At 38.6% G+C, this 24,106-nt stretch overlaps 2 protein-coding genes across 2 annotated transcripts; one reads left to right on the forward strand and one right to left on the reverse strand.

Moving 5' to 3' along the window:
* Positions 1 to 5,394: 5,394 nt before the first annotated feature.
* zgc:77849 (UPF0472 protein C16orf72 homolog) lies at positions 5,395 to 9,729 on the reverse strand. The gene is made up of 4 exons (XM_012882473.3): positions 9,314 to 9,729; positions 7,483 to 7,563; positions 7,108 to 7,383; positions 5,395 to 7,023 (listed from the first exon to the last, which is right to left on the reverse strand). The coding sequence occupies exons 1-4, from the start codon at positions 9,507 to 9,509 to the stop codon at positions 6,785 to 6,787; spliced, it is 792 nt and encodes a 263-aa protein (XP_012737927.2). The 5' UTR covers positions 9,510 to 9,729; the 3' UTR covers positions 5,395 to 6,784.
* Positions 9,730 to 10,873: 1,144 nt separating this feature from the next.
* abcg2b (ATP-binding cassette, sub-family G (WHITE), member 2b) lies at positions 10,874 to 23,734 on the forward strand. The gene is made up of 15 exons (XM_036137441.1): positions 10,874 to 11,300; positions 12,063 to 12,122; positions 12,218 to 12,335; positions 12,411 to 12,566; positions 14,560 to 14,717; positions 14,835 to 14,986; positions 15,234 to 15,326; positions 16,177 to 16,328; positions 16,580 to 16,731; positions 17,194 to 17,283; positions 18,692 to 18,816; positions 20,352 to 20,506; positions 20,638 to 20,727; positions 22,565 to 22,617; positions 22,700 to 23,734. The coding sequence occupies exons 1-15, from the start codon at positions 10,969 to 10,971 to the stop codon at positions 22,845 to 22,847; spliced, it is 2,034 nt and encodes a 677-aa protein (XP_035993334.1). The 5' UTR covers positions 10,874 to 10,968; the 3' UTR covers positions 22,848 to 23,734.
* Positions 23,735 to 24,106: the final 372 nt, after the last annotated feature.

Below are 24,106 nucleotides of genomic sequence, written 5' to 3' on the forward strand. Positions count from 1 at the left end.
TGCCATGCATGACTGGAGGTTTGGGAAGACAGAGCATAGAGTGCAGAAGCATTGATTCTGGAGAACTTTCTGTGTTAAAGAAAGTACAAAAAGCAATGGCAGTAGTAGCTTCTTTGGTGGTTTCCTCTGCAGATGAACTCTGAGCCAGTTTTCAAGTCTAGAGGATAAAAGAGTTGCTGTAAAAGCCAATAGCTATGTCTAGGAGAGAAACAGCGTTAAATCATCATCACATCATATATATGTCTATCTTAAATAAATATATATGGAAATACTAATTTTCTTTATTAAATAAAAAAGTCAATTGTTAGTAATTATTTCATCATTCATGTCATGACTATCTGCTGCATCACATCATGAATGTGATTGACTCTTCAGCCTTAAAAATCCAATTCACTCATTGGGTGCTTTACCCACTACAGACAAGAGACTTTTAACAAGGAGGAAAACTCAGAAATCTGTAGATGTACTGTAGTTTGGCGCAGATAGGAGGAGGAAGAAGGGAAGAAGAAAGGAAGAGACAGAATGGAGAATCAAACATCTTATTAAATGGTAAATATTCAATAATTCTCAACTAGTTTCAGAACGCCCTAAAATGGGGGGGGGGGGGGGGGGGGCTCTAAGATTATATTGTCCTGAGCCTAGGCACAGCTGCCAGCCCTGTGTATAATATATATGTTTGAAATGAATGAGTAAAATATGTGTGTTTATGTTTCCAGCTCCAGCATGTCTGCTGGCCACTGCTTTAAGGACAGGGCAGCCATCATGTTGCTACCTGGCTGGTGGTCACATACGCATCATTACCGATTCAGATCAAGAGTCTTCTGTCATGGACACAGGAACGTTGCAGTGAGAACTGTTTCTGATGCACAGACCCTCCACCCCCATACTCAACAGAAGAGGAGATGGCCAGCGCAAGCAGTATTTCAGCCAAGTGCAGGGAGTTCTGAAATATGAGGATTAAAGTCCTTATTATTTTTAATAAGCTTAGACATGATTCTGTAAATCCTTAAGGATGTTATATGGTGCCCACATACACCTCCAAATCTGAACAATGTGGCTCCTTGGTGAGACATCTGGCACAGCTCTAGGTAGGGCTTGTCCTTAATGTGGTTGTGATCAGGGTCTATGTCCTGCTCCAGATGACCTTACCTGGTTCGTCAGCAGAGTCACAGGAGGGAGTGAGACTGAGAAGGGAATATGGTTTTTAAACATTTAAAATAAGGAATAAGATAAATGTGCGCCCGGCATTGGAAGGCAGTCGTATCATCTCTAACCTTTTCTTTGAGCACAGCAATGACAGCTTCACTTCATTAACTGTAATCTATTAAAAGTTTAGAATTCCACCAGAGTGAAAGTACCTCTCCAGTACTGTCCAGTGGATTCTCTGAGGCGCGTGCGCTCGCCGTCCTTTAGTAGGAGTCCAAACAGATAGGAAATGTGGTAGTTGGTTGTAGAGCTACTTTGTTCGAGGAACAATTGGCCAACACCCAAACTACAATTACCAGGTAGGATTGTAACCTGTCAGTGGTCCGCCTGTTGTTTCTTTCTCACAAAGAAAAAGAAACCAAAAAAAAAGAATAAAAATGCATACAAGAGTGTACAAGCTGTCTCATGAGTGTGACGTTTACAAAATTAGTCTTTGCGCACACGTTTGTTTTTCATTACACATGCTGCACTGTACAGCGCTGAGATATAACTGTATATAAAGAACTTTGCCTTTAAGCTCAGCTCTTTCTCCACAACAGACTCGAGTCCTGTGCCCACATTATTACAGACAAAGGCTCAGTCCAGCTATCCAGTTTATTCTGCCAACACCTGTTGACAAGACTCAATGATACTTGAACTCCTCCACTTGAGACAGAGCCTCCTCTAGAGTGGAGGGGCCAATCCATCTTTTTTTCCAGATGATAACTTTCCCATAATGGAAATGCCTTCCTTCCATGACTACAATTTGAGATTCAGTCCATGAACACCACATGCAGAATCAGAATAAGACATTCCTTGCCGAACAAACTCAAGTTTTTGCCAAGAATGTGGACATGGCTTTTGTTTTGGTTACACGGAGATCAGAGACAACGTAAAAGTGACCAATGTACCCCAAGCTGTCACAGCCCCCCCTCCTTAAAATGTCTCAGGACACAGAAACACACCTTCTTCAGTTCCACAAGATACATGTGGACTGGACAGCTAAAGGCCCATGACCCTCTCAACAAGGGTAACCATATTGTCTGCTGCTCCACTGCTGCATTGGTAGGAGGAAAGTTACGGCGATCAGAGCTTCCACTGGCCTGGGAATGACTTGGGATACCGCAGGAAGAATTATAGGGACGAGTGGATGGATTTTTTTTTTTTTTTTGTACTGTAAAGAAAACTGACCAAATAATCTGTCTGTTATGATAGTCTTATTTCCACTAAACAGGACTAAAAACAGAATTTTCTGAGCAAAGATGAATTTTTCCTTTGGACTCTAGGTATTTGCTACAGTAATTTCTTTTTTCTGAGGTCTGAAGTAAGCAAATAACTACCTCCATTTACTCATCGGCTACTTTTTTCTGTAGCTCATATTAATATGGTTGTATTGTTTCACTGCTGTATGATTTCTGTTATTGCATGTTTGAATATTTATTGCATAAAAAAGAAACTGGTGTCTTGGCATGATGGAAACCCTAAAGAACCTGTTTATTTTTTCCTTTGACAGTTGTAGTTAACAGCCTGAATGTTTTTATTTCCTATTTATATACAATATGCACATTATTTTAGAATAAACATAATTGTGACAGGCATAAAAACATTGTTGTGCTTTCTTAACAAGAAAGCTGGCAAACCCTAGCATTTGGTATGTAAAATTATTGAAATGGCCATTGCAAAACTGTCTGAAGGGAGTATCTGAAAATTACATCCTTAAGAAACATAAATAATGACAGGAAAGGCCTAACAAAGGACCTAAGAAATCTCGCGTGTTAGTTGATGTAAAAAGTTTTTGCTCATACCTCTGGAAATCACTGTGTTGGTACAAGAATGCTGTTTGTCAGAATAATTGTCCTAGCATCAACCAAAGAAACAAATTATATTCTCAGCACATGATGCTACTGACAAAGTGTTTAAAGATATAATTGAATTTTTGCCTTTGTTTAAAACTGTCAGCGGTGGAAAGACCCAACAATGCTTTATTCTTTGGGTGTTCTTTTTATGCCCAGAATGAGTCATAAGTAAGTCTTGAGTTGTTTATATACAAAAAATAAGAATAATAATGCAAAGATTGCACTTAAAAATAAATAAGTATGTGGTCTGAGACAAACAATAAACTGAAAAACTGAAAATAATAGACACTTTGAGAAACTTTTAAATGTGCTTCTTGGAAGCACAATTTAAAGCAGTTCATGATACATAAAGACTCTCACAGAGCTCATCCCTGTCAAAAGATCTAGTTTAGACGGCCACGGGTGTATAAAATCCAGCACCTAGACACGCAGGCTGCTTCTGCAAACATTTATGAAAGAATGGTTAATTCTAAGGAGCTCAATGAATCCCAATGTGGTACTCTGACAGGATGCCAATGAGTCCTTCCATGAAATTTCCTTATGACCACTGTTTCCCTGGTTCAGTATTAGTTGTATTATAACAGTGTGAAGGCAAATAGGACCGACAGCCATTCAGCCATGCTAAAATAATCAGAGTTGGGGACAGCGCATGCAGAGGTATGCAAAAGTCACAAGTTAAAGGCCTGCGAATTTAATTTGACCTTCAGATGCACAGAGTGGTGTAGGGAACAGTGGAGGCGTTCTCTGAAGCGACAAAAAGTGCTTCCCTGTAATCCAACGGACGAGTGTGCGTTTGATAAAGTTTGATGGAGGGAGGATTATAGCTTTTGTGTGCTTTTTAAATTTTGGGGCTCAGCCTCTTAATTCCAGAGGACAAAGACATTTTGGAACATTTTACGCTCAAACCAAGAGTTTGGACATGGCTGCTTCAGTTCCAGTGTCCAAAAAGACACGAGTGAGTTTGTTTTTTGTTTTTTTAGATGGACCTTGACTGGTACTCAGTTCCACTTTATAAAGCCCCTTGGGTTGAATAAATGTAGAGGGGAAGACTTTCAGCCAGGCCTTTCCCTCCAGTTTCAGCTCATGAACTCACAAATAATCTCCATGAAGAATGGTCAGAGTCTAACACTCCTAAACCTTGTAGCCTTCTCAGAACCCTTGGAGCTGTTATAGCTGCAATGGGTGGGCTAATGCCATTGTATATTTTCTGTTTAAAGTATAGAATTATATTAAAGTTGGTTACCCAAGTCTTGAGGTTATATAGTGTACTAATGAAATTATTAATAAAAGCATATAATCATGCCCTCAACTCAATGTAAAGCAGCATACGCTTTTATTTAATATCCATAAGCTAAAGTGAAGATGTACATCTCTCACCATTCCCACAGTAAGTTGATGACACACATTTTTTTTTCTGGCCCCACATGACTACAGTATTGTACAGTCAACAAGTAAATGCCTCTATTTCAGTAAATGGGTCATAATTTCTTCTATCTCAATGCAATAAAGACAAAAGTCAGAATGCAAGGTTAGAGATCAGTACCCAACTAGAACCACTGAGTCTAAAAAACTAAGAGCTTTTCAAAAATCTGAAAAGAGTGTCATCGTGGACTTAGACCAAAGTTTTAACATCTGCATAAGGTCTATTCCTAAATAGATTTTTTTTACTATTTAAAATGACCAAAATTACACTTTGATAGAGTGACATGTCACATTTGAACTACATCTGCACCCCACAGCTCATCAGAGATCCATTTAGTCAGCGTTTACCAGATCAGTTCTGCAAAAGCTGGGTGTTGATGCTCCTCAGCTAGTTTGCTCCAGCTTTACTCTGAAAGGAAGATTTGATTTTTGTCAAAGCCATTTGTTTTCAATTAGCATTTTACTGTTTTTACTTCACACTAATTTTCCTCCATTATTCTTTCAGCGTATATATGGTGTTTACCTCCATTCCTTTATTTTCCTGTAAAACCATTTGAATTACCATGTGTGCAAATAGTCCTTCACTAATAGCCTTGCCTCGCAAGAATCAAGTATGTGTCGCCCCCGTGTGTTAAAAAGATGAACCGCAGTTTACAACCCCCCCACCTCCAACCAACCTTTGGAGTACTTTTACACAACTCTTAAACTCCGTGACAGAATTAGAGTATAATAGTCTTGTCAAGAGTAACAGGGTAGCAGCGATGTTTAGACAAAATATATTAGGTTAAAAAGTATGCAGTTAGGGATCAAAAGTAGAAATCATGTTTGTTTTTTTAGCCATTTTCTCCTTATTGTGCCTTTTCTGAGTACAAAGACAATTTAGAAATGACCCAAAGTTTATCTTGCATTGGTAAAGAATACAGACAAGCAAAACATTTGTATTCTCTTTAATTTTAGAATCATTTTACAAGGACTTCCCAATGGATTAGCACTTCTTTTTACAATATGTACCACATAACTGCACCTACATATTATTTACATGCTTACACAAGATTGTATCACAAAACAGTGTGTGAAATTAGCAAAAAAAACGAGCGTTTTTTTCACCAAACTAACACACCCATTATTCCATGAGCTGGCTAAACAAAATATAATCTCACAGCCACCGGCCCCTTCTATGTTTAAAGCTGAAATCACGAGTGTGAGAGAGTTTTGCACATCATGAAAATCAAGGAACATAAAATACTGACGATGCGAGACTATGATCCTATTTATGGTTTGAATGTAAACATTGAGCAGGTCAAACCAACGCCTTTGACCACTGTTACTGTTTGTAATGCAACAAAGAACCACGTTGCATCCACTTGTAATCCGACGCTCTCCATGTCGGTTTGTTTTGTTGGCGGGTGGTAGTGCGGTTAATGTGTAGAACTGCTAATAAGACAGAACAAGGGTATTTTGTCATATAAAGTTTTTTTTTTGTTTTCTTTTTTCTAAGAACACATCTATCGCATCGGCCAACTGGTTTGTGTGAACTCGGCTGACATGTCGCAATAAACCTCTGTTTTGTAAAAAGCAGATGAGTAAACAGTAGGGTGTAGCCAATAAAAGAGGAAACGCGTGTATGACGTGCGCGCACACACACACACACACACACTCACTGTTGCGCCACAACCAGAAATACTCGAGCAGCTTTCTCAAAAAAAGGCAGAGACATGTACAATACGGGAAGAGTGGCAGTTCTGCTGTCAGATACGCTAACACGAAACAGCAGCAGAGTCAGATCTACATGGTGTTTTCAAGTCGAGCCAAACAACAGCAGCAGTTCAGCCTCCTTTAAGTGCCCAAATGTTGGCCTGCACTGCAGAAGAGCACGACTGAGGAAGGGGATGGGACGCAAGCTGAAAACAGTAGGCATATAATGGGTTCATCAGATCGAAAAGAGAGAAGGAAAAAAAAAAAAAAAAAAGAAATAAGCGAAACACAATAAGCAATATCCAAATGCAACATTCTGCTATTTAAGGATACAGAGTAATGTGTGCTTGCATCAGGATACTGGGGGCAAAGAAATGATGACGAAGAAAAACTGAACATTACAATGGAGAGATCAGGTGACACGTTCCTTACTGAAAAAGAAACTGGCATGGGAAAAAAAAAGGAAGGGGATAAATATGCAGACTGATAATATTCAAGCTTTTTTTTTTTTTATTTGTAACATTGCAACTAAACAGGAAGAGTTTCATGGTTGGCCAAGGCATCAGTCCCCGTTGTCTGTCCGACCGGCCACCGAGGAGAGGACAGCTGAGGGTTCGACGTTCAGTTTAGAGCATCCTGTTCCGTTTATGAGTGGGTGAGTCCGTGATGACGTCACTGTGGGGCGCAGAGCCGCGTTTACGGGTGGCAGCGGAATCTAAATGGAGGGCCATCTCCTCGGCTATGAAGGTGTTAAGGTCCATGTCGTGGAGGCCGTTCCTGCGTCGACTGAGGGACTGGGCAGGATGCGTTGGGGAACCTGGAGGACCAGAGCGCACAGAAATGCTGGCCATGGCACCACTGAGACCTGGAAAAATAAAATAAATATATATAAAGCAATGTCAAGTAGAGCCTACATGACTTCGTCCTGCAGCATGACACTTTGGCTCACCGTGCAATGCTATAGCCTCTCTGAAAGGCTGCAGGTCCGCCTCGACAGAGTTGTCGGTCTCCGGCGGCGATGGCCGACCTGCGGACACCATAGCAACTATGGGTGGCGCGCGAGCTGTCCGCGGAGGAGGAACTTTGCCACAGAGGAAGCTGATGAGATCCTCCCGTCTTATAGTTCTTCGTCGCTTTTTAACCCACGCAATCACCTCCTTATTCCTGCGCTGGTGGCCCAAATGTACACCCAGGTCGTAGCTCCGCTGGTGAGCCTCTACGCTCTCTAATGGAACAAAACAATTATCATTTTTACTAACTCTGGTCACCACAGTTTACCGTGATGCTACAAGGCGGGGAAATGGGAATAAAAAGCATGACTTGCCTTTATACAGGTTAGTCACAGCCGTGGCCGCGTTCTGGAAGGGCACCCAGAGGGACAGACCTTGCTGCTGGCACACGCGATCTGTGAAGCGCATTTGAAAAGACAGTGACTATGTGGCTTTAAGGTGGCAAAGACGAAGGTTTTTTTTGTTTTGGTTTTACCCTACGTGAAACTCAGATTTCACTATCGTTATCTAAAGGGAATCAATACTTCCAACTACTCCACACTGAGAAAGAAATTTCAATAAAAAAAAAAAAGACTGCTTAGTTTAATGCACTAGCCGAGTCAGGACAACAGTGAATCTTTAATATCTCCTGCCTTCACAAGACTCAAGGGTTCTGAAGATCAATTTAAAAAAAGAAAAGATACTCCTAAAACAAAGTCTTTAGAAAGAATGCTGATATAAATATTACCAGACGATGTTCCAGTAAGGGTGTTGATTAAACATTAAAATATCCCAGATTGTTTGGAGTACTTTTCAATGACATGAATTAAAAATTCAAGTTTCCAAAAATGTGTTTGTCCAACTGGCCTATTTTGCACCTGACTGATATTACACGGTTAATTTATAGCTCTTTATTTTTGTTGTTTGTTTGTTTTTTGTTTTTTTTTACTTTAGTACCCACTTTTTTTCCCAGGTATAAACAGGAGCTGTCTGCCTCAGGAAGTTTTGTCCTGACCATTTGTCGACCAGTAACCCCTGCAGACATGCATGGCCTTTCACTGCCACCTTCCTCCAATATCTTCTTAATCTTACAACGACTCCACTTGATAAGGAAACTGGTGCTAGTTTAAGAGCCACAGCTACACACAGCCACACCTACGTCTTATTTACATCTTTACACAACATTGTGTGGCTAAACTGAAAACACAATCTCTTTCAAATCATACAACTCTGAAAATGAGAATTCATTTAGAGGACATATGTGATGGGAAGGATTTCATACCCTACTTTATATACAGAGAGATATCCTTTTATTTTTCATCCTGTAAAAAGGAAAGTTGCCATATAAGTAAGACAAAAGCCTAACTTTATTTAAATATAGAAATCGTTCACTTAAACATAAAACATATATACGGAAACATTTTATGTTAATCCTTTCGCCATTTTGTGGTAGCAACGAATAACAATGCAGTCATTAGCCGGGCTGGCTGCACTGTTTGGAGGTTTGCCTTTTGGCCGCTTACAATAAAAAATTTAAAAAAATAAACCCCCTCTGTCACAACTTAGAAATATCCTCCGCACCAGCCGCAGCAATTTCCCCAACATTTGAGCGTCAACACAGCTGTTGTTTTCAGCCCCCTCCCCGACTATCGCCATTTTGACAATCTAGATAACTTGACGCCAAGACTAAAACATTTGTCCAAACCGAGAGACCGAACGTCTTTTTGGGAAGGCAACGGCACACGTCCGAGCCAGACGCCGTTTAAAAATAAACCCTGGCTGGCTCGGTGAGGTTAGGCTCGGGCGGGTGGGAGCCCTGCCAGCCGAGGCCACCGTAGGCAACCCTAACCGGAGCTGTCCGACAGCCTGACACGGTGACCGGCTGTTAGCGGCTAGCAGCGTTAGCAGCTGTTACAGTCGGCTTCAGGGTCACGATATCGAGACCACTGCCGCAGAATTTTCACCGTCCAACTTCGCTCAAAACCACGACACGGTGCATCCCTTGTCCGAAGCACCGACCGAAGCACATCGAGTTAAAATCAACTGCGGTTTCCCCCCCGTTAGCATCGACAGTGCCCTTTGTGTCTATCCGACGAGCGGTACCGTTAGGATTAGCTTTGGTTAGCATTAGCTCCGAAGCAGAACTTCGCTAAGTGTGAAGCCCACCTTTGTAGAGCTGTGCAACGGCGGTAGCAGAGTTCTGAAAAAGGTGCCATAGTTTCTGTTGACTTTGCTCCCTCTCCTCTTCGTTAGGATTGTCCTGTTCGGCTTCTGCCAGGCACTGCCGTTCCCATTTTGAGAACCAGTGCTCTGGGCCGTGCTCTTGGATTTCGGCTTCTCCCTCTTCCTTCCTCTCCTCCATAGCTAACGGGTTAGCTTTGTGTTCAAAGTGGAGTTTTGTCGGACTTAGGGGTGACTTAACTATCTCTCTTTCGTGTTATGTTAGAGAAATAGGTAATACACCCCTCCACCGCCTACAGAAACGAAGGAATAGTACTGCTGTTAGAGCCGCATTGTCAATATTATCTGCCCAACGTTAAACACCAAACCAAAGAACGCGGATGACAACACCTTAGAATTTCTGAGAGTAGCCCCTCCCATTCGCTCGTTGAACTAAAACCCGATTGGTTGAACTACTTGCTAAAGGCGGGACTTTTAGCCATACACGAAATCTAATTGGTTACCGAAAAAAATCGAAAAGGTCAGAGAAAAACAAAGTTGATCTTGCTCAATAGAATCTATTTAACCTGTCATTTAACATTTTGTACAACAGAGGGCACTATAACCATTACAATTCAGGCCACATGCTGTCCATCAAGTGCTAAAATTCAATAATAAAAAAGCCATTAAATAACTACAGATGTATGGCAATTTAAATGAAATTAAAAATAGATATTGTAAGTAAAAAGCAAATCTATTGCAATATTTATAAATACAGTTAATTATACATATGTGGTTAATATGGAAATAAATAATTACAGTTTTAAATCAATATGTTAAAATTGTAATTATTTCAATATATGTTTAAATATTTGACCATGAAATAGTATTAACTGTCACTTTGAATCATCATGCCAACATTTCATTGGTTAATCTGAACATGTTAACTTTAGACCAATTGTTATATCATAGTAGTCTCATCTTAATTGTAGAGAGGATAGTTCAATAAATAAATCCTGAACTGGTTATATCAATGAATGAAAAATTAGTTAGAACAGGAAATAAGTTAATAGGTAATTTCTTATATAATCATTTAAACATAGGCTACTTTGTAAAAAAAAATATTTTGCAAAAATCATCAATAAGTATTTAAAAAACATAATCAGTCAGGTATGAGAGTAAAGAGGGCTAAATACAAATACCTGTCTTGGTTTTTTTTTTAAAACATTTTAGAAACCATGTATTATTGTACCCCACTTAATATGCACATATTGTTTTATTATCACATAAAACTACAATTAAATATCCTTGTATAGTGTTTCCAGTTTTCATTTCTTTATTCTCGTGTAGCTTTTGTTCCATCTTCCTGACATCTATTGTAGTTATGCTGTCAATTGTAATGCTGCTTTGCACTCCTAAAAACAATAGAAATTCTGATTGTAAAGAACATCAGCCATGCATCTATTTTTGTTCATCAATAAAAGGCCTTTATACCATGTCAATTATAGTTAAGCTTTAGACAACCAATTACAGGCACAGTATGTTGTTAATGTTGACTGCTTACCTACAAGCCTTTATTGCCTTATGGGTGTAATCACTGTTGATATGTAGAGGGGAAAGGTCACTGTTGCTTCCCTGTTTGGCCTCAGGTCCACCGCCTAATGAAAGGGGAGGTACAAAAGTCTTCCTGTGTAATACGTTCTAACATACTGTCTCAGTTGTCTCTTTGCCATCCTGCATGGGTCTCTACATCAGACTGTCCTTCAATTGCTTTTCCGACCTTGAGTCGACATTTCAAATTTGTTATATATAGCTGTCAGATATATTTGCCGTGTGTGAAGATGGCCAAGCGTGAGCATGCACTTTCTGATGTTGAAGATTATTTCCAGGAACCTGGGCCGACTGTCACTTTCACCAGGCTTCATTACTGCGTTCAAGAGAAGAAGTTCTGCCGTAAGATAGGTCCTGAAAAACATATTCTCAAAGATGTAAGGTAAGACCAGGTTCCCACCCTTTGTGAGTTTGAATTTAGATTCTAATAGCAGCATTTTTCATATATTTAATTGATCCTTGTTCTCACAAAAGTACAGTTCTGTTTTGCTTCTTCTATGTATTACTTCTAACTGACTGATTCTATTTTATATTTTTATTTCATCTGACATTTTTTTCAGTCAAATTTCTATTTCTATTCCACCCAACGACTGCAAATAGACCCAACGGAAATTCCTTTTCTAAAACAGATTCAGAACAATTGAAAAAATATATTAAAAGTGGAAATATTATATTATATTATAATATATTATGTTATATTATATTATATTATATTATTTCAACAAACAAAGATTAAAACACAGATCTCACTACTACATACTATTTAAACACTAGATTATAGCACTTCTTTTTTTGCTATATGTAAAAGGAGTAAAAAAATTTATCTGCTCTATTCTATGGATGCATTTTGAGCAAACACCAGGAGTAAACTTATCATATGAATATTTAATATCTAAACACACTACAGATTATAGCGCACCATTTTGTTGTTGTATTGGTGTCTGAAAAAATGTCTAGCCTATTAATTCCTGTTGATGCATTTAATGTTTACAAGAAACACTGAGGGGTAAAATACAGATCCAATTGATCTGTAATCTTTAAAAAGTAGATTATGCCACCAAATGTATTTGTTTATCGCTGTATGTGAAATTGTAATATCATTGATACAGTTTGAATTAAAAAATAAAACTTATATATTTTGCAGTGGCATTATGAGACCAGGGATGAACGCTATCATGGGGGCAACTGGAAGTGGTAAAACATCGTAAGAAATATTCCTTTATATTCAAGTACACTGCTATAAAAGCATTTCAATTGTATATATATGATTACAAAATAAGTCCGATGTTCTCTGCACAGACTCCTGGATGTAATAGCAGGTAGAAAAGATCCAGCTGGACTGCGCCAAGGAACCGTCCAAGTGAACGGTAAAACCGTAACCTCTGAACTCAGGCTCAGCTCTGCTTATGTGGTGCAGGTATGAAAAACACGTGCATACAACTCTCTCCAACCTATAATACTTCCTCATCTACTTTGCACTTTTGTTTTTTAGGATGACATTGTGATGGGAACTCTAAGTGTGAGAGAGAACCTTCGGTTCAGTGCCAACCTGCGTCTCAACCCGAAGCATTACTCCTCTGCTGATAAAGAGAAAAGAGTGAACTCCATCATACAAGATCTGGGCCTTGTGGACTGCGCTGACACCAAGGTAATGAGCTCTATGCACATCGAGAGAAAGGTACACCCAGCTGAGGGTACACCTTTCTTTCACCTTACGTCCCCTTCTGAAATCCCAGCTCTATTAAATGTACCAAAAACTCCAGATTGTGACTTTAAAACCCAAGTGTGTACAGAAATATGATTTTTTTTTTTTATTTTTATTTTTTTTTTGCACTGTTAGAAGCCTACTAAAAAGTAATCTTTGGGTTAAATGCAATTATTCTTGGGTTTGGTGTAACTCTGTATCAAAATTATTAGATAGAAAAGTCTGTGACAAACTTATAATGTCTAATAAGACTTTTAATAAGGTTTTTAATTAAATACAATTACATTTTAACATCACATTTGATACTAAATATATCACATTGTACAATATAATCCTTGTTTATTTTGACTGAACAATTTTTCAGTAGCAGTGTGAATGGTGAACATAGTTTGAGCTAATTATTTCGCTTGCACAAGAGCTAATGTTATCTTAAGGGAAAATAACTTGTCTAGTTTGAGCTAAAATAATTAACACAACCCACAGGCAGTAAAATTATGAAGTATTCAGAATTCTTGAACTTTTTTACATTTTGTCATATAACAACCACAAATTCCAATGTATTTTATAGCAGTGGCTTTAAGTGTCCCATGCATGCAAATTCAGTCCCAACTTACTCTAATAACCCTAAATAAAATCTAGTGCAAACAATTGCCTTCAGAAGTCACCTAATTGCTAAATAGTGTAATTTAATCTCCTCATAAATGCAGCTGTCATGTGAAGACCTTAATGGGTTGTTTAAAGAACATCAGTGAACAAACAGTTCACTGAACTTAGTGAGGACCAAGGAACACAGCAGCCAGTTGAGGAGAGGTTTAAAGCAGGGTTAGGTTATAAAACAATATTCCTAACTTTAAACATATCACAAAGATCCGTTCAAATAACTGAAAATGTAATTACTATCTTCTGAAAAGCAATCAAGAGGCCAACGGTAATGCTGATGACCAGCAGAGACAAATCTGAAGTGTTACTAGGATAACCATTGTGTTGTTGTTTCTAGTAATCTGGCATAATCTTAGCAGACATATATGGGTGGCAGAAAACTCCCTAAACACACCTTTCTCATACCATGGAACAGTGTTGCAGCATCATGCTGTAGGAATGGTTTTCTTCTGCAAAAACAGGGTAGAAGTTCAGAGTTGATATTGGATGAAAACATGTTAGAGGCTGTAAAAGACCTATAGAACTTGGGGGTTGCTTCACATTAAAAGCAGGACACCAACCCTAGAGATATAGCCAGAGCTACCACAGAATGGTTTACAGCAAAACATAAATATGTGTGATAAGTGATCTAGACCAGAGTTGGGTCACCTTTAGTCTACGAGCGGCAGATGTCTGATGCATTTTAAATTTATGCCTGCTTCAACTCCCGATTGAAATAATTTAAAAGCCTCATCAGCCTGACACCAAGATCTGCAGAAGCCTCTGCTGATAAATTCATTTAAGTCTGGTGTGTTTGAGCAGGAAAACAAATGAAATAGGATCGTACACCGAGTTGCCTAACCCTAGCCTAAAACTAATTATAACTGAAAATATGTGGAACTACTTTATGACTTATAATCAAAGACTCTCTCCATTCAATCTGACTGAACTTGAGCTATTTTGCTAAGAAGAATTGGTAAAATTTCAGTCTCCACTCGTGCTAAGCTGGTACAAACATACCAGAAAGCACCTGCAGCTGTAATCGCAGTAAAGGCTGGTTCTAGTATTCAGTCATGGGGGATGAATAAAACTGCCTGACGCACTTTTCAGAAAACAAAATCCCTTTACAATTATACCATACTTTGTATTGTTTTGTAATTCCTGTAATATAAATTAAAGTGTGTGACACAATGTGAAAAGGGTCAGGAGATGTGATTACTTTTTGTGTTGCGCCTTCTTTGGTGACAGTAAAAGCCATGTAATATGTGTTTGTGCTTATCTGTGCATACAAACACAGATAGGAACTGATTTTCTGCGTGGCGTATCAGGCGGGGAGAGGAAAAGGTGCAGCATTGGGATGGAGCTCATAACGTCTCCCTCGCTGTTGTTTCTGGATGAGCCAACAACGGGTCTGGATTCCAACACTGCAAACTGCATCATCGCTCTGCTGCACAAGTATGACAGACACAAAACTCTTCAACCCATATAACATGTTCTGCTATTAATTCCTGCTATAAATTTCTGTTGTCCACCTCCTGTTGATTTTGTGACTTTACCTCGACATCTTTCCAGATTGTCCAGAAGAGGGAAAACTGTGATCTTCTCCATCCACCAACCGCGCTACTCCATCTTCAAACAGTTTGACCACCTGACCCTGATGCACAAAGGAGAGATTGTGTACGCAGGAGCAGCAGACTATGCCCTGGAGTATTTTACAGACCTCGGTATGTAATGCAAAGACAAAAAACGCAGCCAAACATGAACATAGTACTGGATGGGCAAAAGGACATGCAGGTGCTTGTAGTCTGCTTCATTTGTGTAACATTATGGTTCATGTTGATATAAAACCAATTTCCTCCTCATTGCCTGCACAATTACTTGAAATCTTGCAGTTTTTTAAAATGAAGCAACCTTAAAAAGTTGATAAATGATGTAATGTTATGGGAAAAAAATCTGCTTTTGTTTGGACAGGGTATCAAATTGAGCCTTTCAACAACCCTGCAGACTTCTTCATGGACATCACAAACGGAGAGGCAAAGTCCATAAAACAATCACAGGCTGCAGGTAATTTATCTCAAACAAAGGAGTGTTTTCAGCAAAACCAAATTATGCTCAAAGTTCTTTTCACATTTGGCAGTAGATGCCACTCATCATAACCTTGGATGGCCATATTGATAATGCCCTGAAAAAAGCAATTATGCTACGTCAAGATTAGTCCAGAGGATATAACAGTTTTAGAACATGGTTTAATTTAAACGCATGCAGAAAGTTGGATATGAGATCAGGTGCAAAAGCACGGACACATTTCCGTGCTTTTGTGCAAATCATGAGTGGTGATCAACTTGACATAATTTTAAGTATCATTGTCAAAGCATTGCAAGTTACCACCTTACGTCTGCAGCCTGCCTTAGACATCAGTACCCCTCCAGGTTTCCAGATGTAGTTCCCAGATCGGCCACAAAATTAAGTGAAACTGCTTTTCAAACATGTCATCATCATGTGTGGAATAGAATAAAATAGAATAGAATGTGTGGAATGATCCCTGGAAAATTCTTGCTACACCTATTTAATAACTTTAAAAAATGCTCAGAAACAGTTTTAAAAAAAAACTATTTCACTGTTCTTACTTATGCCTTTAAATAAATGTTTTTGTATAGCCTATATATGATTTATATGATGTTTTCTTGTTGTCATCAATCTTATTTGTGTAATAGCTAACAGTTGCATTCAGCACTGGTGTATTTTCCTGCTGTTTGTATTGTTGAATGAATCTTTTCAGCTCCTCTTGGCGAGGACTTCTCTGTAAAAGAGAAAAAATTGGCTCTAAAAAGGACATTCCTGGTTAAGTAAAGAACAAAATAAAAACATGTATGTAGTCATCATTAACACTCTACTCATGTCTTTAATTCCTCAGAGGAGGACAAAGATGGGTTGGCGCTGAAGTTTCGTGAGTCCCGCCTGTACCAGAACGTGATGCAGGAGCTGGACCACGTCTATCAGGGCATCGATGATGGGGGCAACAGGAAAGAAGAGGCAGCCGGCTACGTCACATCCTTCTTTTATCAGGTCAGCACATCTGTGGTTGAGAAATGCCCGCCTACAAAACGACATCTTTTGTTTGCTAGAAAGAAGTTTTTCATTCGAATAAGACATGACCTCAGTTTAACGATTGACAGAGGCTCTGTTCCTTTACGGTGTTACGAAAACAAAGTTATAACACAGTTCCATCCTTGTGTTACATCATTGCACTTGCCTGACTGCTGACTATCCCCACTCATGGCCATAAAAAAGATAACGTTGTTATGTGTGTGAGACAGATGCGTGTGGTGTGTCAAAGGACGGTGCTGAACCTTTTAAGGAATCCACAGACCTCCTACGCCCAGCTGGCTCTCAATATATTTTTTGCCATTCTGGTGGGGCTCATTTACTACCAGATGCCTCTGACGCTGCCCGAGGGTTTGCAGAACAGGTATGAACATCCTGCTAACGTTTATGTCATGGTGGTACCACTGTCTAAAAGAAAATAGTTGCATCACTAAAAGTTTTTAAAGAAGAAATGAAAAGTGATAATTAAATAAAATAAAAAGGTAAAGCATGCATAATGCGAAGCATGATGGAGCACGATGAAGTAATGAAGCATCAAAGATTCTTCACTGCTTTTAATATATGAACTCATAAAAACACATAAAAATGAATTAAAAGAATAAAAGGAAAACCATCACGTTCAGATGACGCTTCAGAAATTTATGAAGTAATTTTGCAGGTTATTAAACAAAAGAAAAACAGAGAAAAAAACTGTCAAGTCAAGATGAAGCTTCACGAGTAGGTCATTAAAAATAAATAGATAATAAACCATCATGGTGAGATAATGCTTCAGTGTTTAGGTTTTTGAAATCAAACTGAGATTTTTTTTTCTCCTCTCTCTCGTTAGAAGTGGAGCTTTCTTCTTTCTCATCATAAACATGGTGTTTGGGAATCTCTCTGCTGTTGAACTCTTTATCAACGAAAGGGTAATCTTCATGTAAGTTGCAATAAAATGTTATATGTGTGAACTCTTTCAGGACACTGACCCCAGGCTTTGATTTTCTTCCTGTTCTGGCTTCCCATCTGAAGCATCAAGGCCACAGCATGGAAATGTGTTGTTGTTGTTTTTTTTGTTTGTTTTCTTTTTAAAATATGTCTAATTCAACTTGTTGTGTCTCGGTCATGTTTAGTAGATTATTTTTAGCAAGAACATCACAGTTTATATCCCAAAGAAAGTTGTGCAGAGGATGTGAAATCCTCCAGGACATCAACAGTGTTGTGTTTGTAATAGTCTGAACCAGGGCTCTGCAAAATTTATAATCCAAAGAGACATTTTTACCCTCATTCCAGCTAAATAAAACTTATTTAGAGCCAGACATTTTACATGAAAAAAATATGATAAATATTCACTATATGAAATTTTAAATTGTAAAAAAGCCACCATTTAATTTTTATTTTTGTGTTTTTAAATACATAAGAAAACATAAAACCAAATTTTCTTTGATAGGATGTAGATGTTAGTGGAAAAGTTATGTTAAAAAGAAAAAAACATCTAAAAACATAATTTAGCATCTTTTGGTTGTTGAATTTTTTTCATTATTATACTATTTCATGAAACATCTCTCTCTTTCTCTTTCTTTCTCTCTCTCTCTCTCTCTCTCTCTCTCTCTCTCTCTGTATATATATATATAGATAGATAGATAGATAGATAGATAGATAGATAGATAGATAGATAGATAGATAGATAGATAGATAGATAGATAGATAGATAGATAGATAGATAGATAGATAGATAGATAGATAGATAGATAGATAGGATAGATAGATAGATAGATAGATAGATAGATAGATAGATAGATAGATAGATGAGATAGATCGATAGATAGATAGATAGATAGATAGATAGATAGATAGATAGATAGATAGATAGATAGATAGATAGATAGATAGATAGATAGATAGATAGATAGATAGAGCCACAGGTTGAACATCTCTGGTCTAGATTGAAATGCATGATGTATGGACTGGATGGGGGTTAAATTGAATACAGAGTGGCTTCTCCCTGCTCCTTCCTTGAACTGAATCTGAAGGTTTTATTTTATGATTGACTCATTTTCTTGATTTTATTGCTTATTTTATTCTTTGTTAACATGTTCAAAATAAAGATTAATTCACTCATTCTTTCAAGAGTGTTTTTGAAATGTACTGTTGTACAGATATATAAATAATCTTATCTCATTACTAGCATTTCTATCCAATTATGAAGTAAACACCCATCTAATTTAACAAAATAGGCTATGTAAAAATATAAATATTCACAGCTTCGCATTTTAGATTACAGAAGGTACAAAAACAATATCCCTAAATGTTATTTCATTCATTTTAATTTCACTTTCAATTTACAGCCATGAGAACTCCAGTGGCTACTACAGAACATCTGTCTATTTCCTGTCCAAGATCTTCGCTGATCTCCTCCCCAACCGCATCATCCCCATCGTCGTATTTTCAGCCATCGCCTACTACATGATGGGTAACATACTTACCTCTGACCAAACACACACACAAAAAGCAACAAGGGGTACAGAGAGCAGATGTTAGTCTGTTCACATACCTAGGGTCGAGAATATTTGGATAGAAAGAATTCATATCCACAACAGTATATCTCTGCAAGTTGATAAGAATAAGATCAATGTAAATCTCCTTGTTTGTGCATCCAAAGTAATGGCAAACAGTTTTACAGGTAGAAGTGTTAGAAAATCAAGTGTTAGAAAATCATCAAAATAATCCATATTTTACTGCAGATCCTTCTTGTTCACTGTTGGTGTGAACTTATAGTAGAGTTCATCTACATTTTTTCAGACAAATGGTTTTCCAGTTGTCCAGAAGAACAGATCATTAGAGAACATAAATTTGTTGACCATCCTTGCTCTTCCTGTAGAATTTCAGTCTGTTCTTTAAATGTCTTCCTTGCACACAAGTGGCTCTTTTGCTACCATTGATGCTACGAGGCCCTGTTCTTAAAAGCCATTGCATCACTGTGCACCCACCTGCTTACTTTGCAAACCAGACTGATAATGTGTAGCACTCTGCGTTCTGCACGTTATCAATCTGGCTCTGCTCCCATCAAATCCGTTTGGGGAAAGGAAGGACATTCCGCAGGACTTTCTGAGCTGATTGGGCGAAGTGACACCTAGTGCCCGCCTACCAAAGGCCTGTTTTAGCCAATCACGGTATCAAATGAAAATCTAAAGAGCAGACGCCATGAGAAACCACAACAATTTTACGCTGGTCAAGGCTTTTCTTGCTGTTCTTTTTAAAAAATGAAGTTGTGGATTCTGACAATGGGAATGTCCCGCCTTAAACCATAATAATTCAACGTGATTGGCCTAAACCATTTTTTGTTTGGGCCCAAACGACTAAAATGGAAGCGGAACAAGATGGATTCTTGTGTGTTTGTGAACTTGATCTTGGCTATCTTGAAGCCTTTTTCACTGCATCTGATCTTCTCACCTTGTTTTGCAACATCAGCCTGATTGTTCTCCATGATCCAAGTCAAATGTTCTTCCATGTTTACATGTTTAAATATTCCTAACAGACATTCTTTATGTAAGATGGCAATTTGATGTAAAGTGATTGTGGCTGTGCACCATTCTTAATAAGTCAAATGAGGTTCTTTATGATAAATCTATATCTAATCGTTCTGGAAAGTTTTTAACACACACTATTTGTCTCCCTGCCAAACTGTTTGGCCATATTTGTGCTGTTTGTACGTTTTTGTTCCAATTTTCTGTCTTTTTTTTTCTGCCGGTGGTCAGAGGGCCCGGTGGCGCCCGGTGTATGACAGCCTCGCTTCTGTCAGTCTGCCTCAGGCCAGCTGTGGCTACTAACATTGCTCACCACCGTCAGGGTGTGAATGTGTGTGTGAATGGGTGAATGTCTGTAGTATAAAGCGCTTTGGGGTTGTCAAACGTGATAAAGTACAAGTATAAGCCATTTACCATTCTAAAAATCAACACTGGTTTGTACCAAAAGCTCTGCTTGTTTATCTTTGTTTGCATTTTTTAGGGTTGAAGCCTGACTTTGTGGCCTTCCTCTGCTTCGCTCTGACTATGTCTCTGGTCAGCCTGGCAGGAGTTGGCCTTGCATTCCTGGTCTCTGCCAGCGTATCTACATTTGCAATGGCTAACATCCTGATTGCCCTGCCCTTTGTCTTCATGATGGTAAGATTACAGCACACACGTACATTAAAATGGTCAGGATATACATATTGACGTTAGTTTCTAAACATATACAGATGATTTTTCTTATTTTGTTTAGCATTCCTGATCTTATCACGTTTTTTCTATCATAGGTCTTTGGTGGCTTTCTTGTCAATCTCAACTCCATGCTGAGCTGGTTGTCCTGGTTGAAATGGATCAGTATATTCAGTTATGGACTAAATGTAAGATATAATAATGAGCAAAAGTATTCCTACTCCTTGAAGGTTTTCATACATTACAACTACAAACATGAATGTATTTTATAGAATTTATTTTTTAGTCCAACACAAAAATAAAGCATAGCTGTGAAGTATTGGAAAGCTTACATGGTTTTCAACTGTTATTGCAAAGAGAAAATCTGAAAAGTGTGGCATGCATATGTGTGCAGCACCCCTCGGCCCACGTTTTCCTGCACTTACAGCATTTCCAGTATATCTCCTCCAGCTTTGTGCATGTAAAGGCTGACATTTTGCCCATTCTTTGCAAAAAAGGGCAAGCTCAGTCAAAACATGCACACAAGCACATCCTTGTTTAAAGTACAAAGTGAGGACTGGGCCATAGACTTCCATAGACTTCCATTCATTTCCAAAACCTAAACTTTGAACTAACCCTAAACCTAACCTTTACTGGTTTATACCTAACCCTAACCTAAACCTAGCTGACACCTTAGTGCTAAACCTAACCTCTAGACCTCTAGTCCTCATGTAAAGTGAGGACCAAAAAAAGGTCCTCACTTTACATCAAAGTCCTCACTTTACTAGTAAGATGGGCTAAAAATGTTCTCGCTCGGCTGCAAGTACAAGAACGCACACACAAGTCCCTGTTTTTATTTTATTTTATTTTATGGCCTGTCTATCTAGACAGGGCCATATAAATAACGTCAGTTGGGTAGTTATGATACTATCTTTAGATATGCCTCAGAGTAAAACTGCCCTGGCACATGTAGACAACCAACTCCTCCATGTGTTATTTATGAAGCCCCAAGACAGGACAATGATGATGGGTGTGGTGTTAGTTTTTCACTGCAATGTTTTGCTAGCTAAACTAGCTAAAAAATTCAAATTAGCTAAAAAATGAGAAGAGCAACAAATAAAGGCCATGTTTGGGAAGAGGAATGACTACCAGTCAACAGATGTTTTTTTTCACCAGAGCTGTGGATCTCTGCAGCTCCTCCAGAGTTTCTATGGGCCTCTTGGCTGGTTTTCTGATTAATGCTCTCCATGCCCAGACTGTCGGTGGATAGATGTGTTTCAAAGTTTGCATTTGTGCCCTGCCTTTTCCATTCTCTCATGACAGATTGAACATTGCTCCTTGAAACCTTTAAGGCTTAAGATATTGTGTTAACACATCTTCATCCTTTAAACTTCTCTATATCTTTATCCCTCACCTGTTTGGTGTTCTGCTTAGTGTTCATGGTGGTGTTATGGTCTGAATTCGGATAGAGATTTTCTAGTCATGCTGACCGTTCAACGCACTTTGCAGGACACCGGCCGTCGACATCTGAAGTTTGAGACAACTGCCCTAGAGCCCTATTCCCACTAACATACCCACACACATTCCTACTTTTGGTTTAAGTGCCTTGCCCATGAGCACATTGCCTCTAACAACATTCCTCTGACAGCAAGACAACTACAATTCTCACACAACCACGTCGCCCCTCCACCAATTTCTTAAACTTCGTTACTGAAATTGTATCACGTACAGGCGGACTCTATGTACTAATCAGGTGACTTCCTATATGGGAATTGGTGCTGAGAGCAGATGCATGCCATACTTTACAGATATTATAAGTATGTAATGCTCAAAACCATGTATCAATTTCCTTCCCACTTTACAAACATGCCTTACATTTTGCAGGTCTACATCCCAAAAGCTGAATTAAATACATGGATGTTTGTGGTTGTAGCGTCCTAAAATCTTATACTGTAACACAAAAACAGATAGGTTGTTTAAGAGATTATGGACTTACTTTTTTATTTCTGGAAGTAATTCTTCAACCCAACCGTTTTTCTGTCCCAGGCTGTATACATCAACGAGATGAAAGGCCAGGTTTTCTACAGCAACAACACCATGTGAGTGTGATTGAAATGTCACCTTTAAAACCCACAGTAATGTTGACCTGATGATAATAACGGTCTCACCTCCGGGCTGCAGCTTCCCAGGGGAGGAATTTCTGCGCATCATGGACATCGACTACTCCCCGTGGGGCTTCTGGCAGAACGAGGTGGCTCTGCTGGGAATCATTGCTGTCTGCATGACGCTGGCCTATGTGCAGCTGCTGCGAATCAACCGTTGGAAGTGACACCGACCCATCTGTTAATGCTTTGATGATTAACCGTTCATGTTTTATTGCATTCTTTTAATTTATTTAAGAGATGGAGGAAAATGTCGTAAAGTTTAGTGCTTGCTTTTCTCCTTGTGCTGTTAAAAAACTTCCAGAAAAAAATGGAGATGTTTGTTTGACAGCACACGTGGAATCTCACACCGAGTGACGCACTCGCACCAAACACACGTGCTGTAACATTTGACTCTCTGGCTGATAAGCTGCTACTTAGCACACTCAACACGGGCACGAGGGAGTGTCTGACAAGAGGCGAGCCAGCATCTAATTCCTCACAAAGCTACTTACAGTGAGTGAGCTAACATTAGCTGCAAGGAAGAAAATATACACATAATCCACAATTTTTAATTTTTTTTTTGCATGTGAAAACCGTGAGCGCTCCAAGCTCTTTAGAGAACGCTTTGGAGAAACAAGGTGCGCTGTTTGCAGATTTTTTTGAAACACATGACTGGCCTAAGGTGCAAAATTTGGAATTGCCTAGAGGTTCCTCCTGGCCCCAAAAACCTTGAATTCACCGGAAATATTTACAAAGGCAGGAACTGTACATGTGCTAAGAGAAACTATGGAAAATGTTTGACCGCTATATTTAAAGTCAGAATATAAATCTAATTAAATAATGTCTGCTGCCTTTTTTCTGGGTTGGAGTAACATTTCATGCTCAGTGTTTGTGTTGAAATAGATCAGCGACTAACATACTAGAAAAATTACTAAAGAAATCTTTTCAGTGCCAGCCTCAGCCTCATGGTGTGTACTTCCCAACAGCATAATGAACATTTGTTGTCTAGTTTCTGTTTTGATGTTTAAAGCCTGATTTGAGTATGGAACATATCTGTATGATAACTGAAAAATATTATTTTGAAAAGTGTTTGGGGGCTTTATTTTTTACATGCATGGTTGAAGTCCGTTGGTTATGTGGGGCTTAGGCCACCTCTGCTGAATCATATTTATGTCTTTCACAGATTTAATAAAAATAAAACAAATCTTTATGCTGGTTAATTTTACAACCAAATATACATTTTAGATGTAGACAACTTCCTGTTTATTTGATAATGCATTTAAAATTGACATACGTTGGTCAAAGACTATGCATGATTATTGATATAAGCTATAAAATGAAGTTATTATATGATATAAAGGTGCAGAGTGAACACAAAGATAACATAGCAGACAAATCTTCTGCAGCAAACTGCAACACCCAGCTTTCCTTTATTTTCACTTTG

Source organism: Fundulus heteroclitus, chromosome 5 (genome assembly GCF_011125445.2).
Source record: "Fundulus heteroclitus isolate FHET01 chromosome 5, MU-UCD_Fhet_4.1, whole genome shotgun sequence".
Taxonomy (NCBI): Eukaryota; Metazoa; Chordata; class Actinopteri; order Cyprinodontiformes; family Fundulidae; genus Fundulus; species Fundulus heteroclitus.

Coding starts and splice junctions, on each gene's coding strand:
- zgc:77849 (XM_012882473.3), bottom strand. CDS start 9,509: ATGGAGGAGAGGAAGGAAGAGGGAGAAGCCGAAATCCAAGAGCACGGC. Junction 7,384..7,482: donor TGTGACTAACCTGTATAAAG/GCAAGTCATGCT, acceptor TTGTTCCATTAG/AGAGCGTAGAGGCTCACCAG. Junction 7,024..7,107: donor AGAGGCTATAGCATTGCACG/GTGAGCCAAAGT, acceptor TTATTTTTCCAG/GTCTCAGTGGTGCCATGGCC.
- abcg2b (XM_036137441.1), top strand. CDS start 10,969: ATGAAAGGGGAGGTACAAAAGTCTTCCTGTGTAATACGTTCTAACATA. Junction 11,301..12,062: donor CATATTCTCAAAGATGTAAG/GTAAGACCAGGT, acceptor TATATTTTGCAG/TGGCATTATGAGACCAGGGA. Junction 15,327..16,176: donor AAAACAATCACAGGCTGCAG/GTAATTTATCTC, acceptor TTAATTCCTCAG/AGGAGGACAAAGATGGGTTG.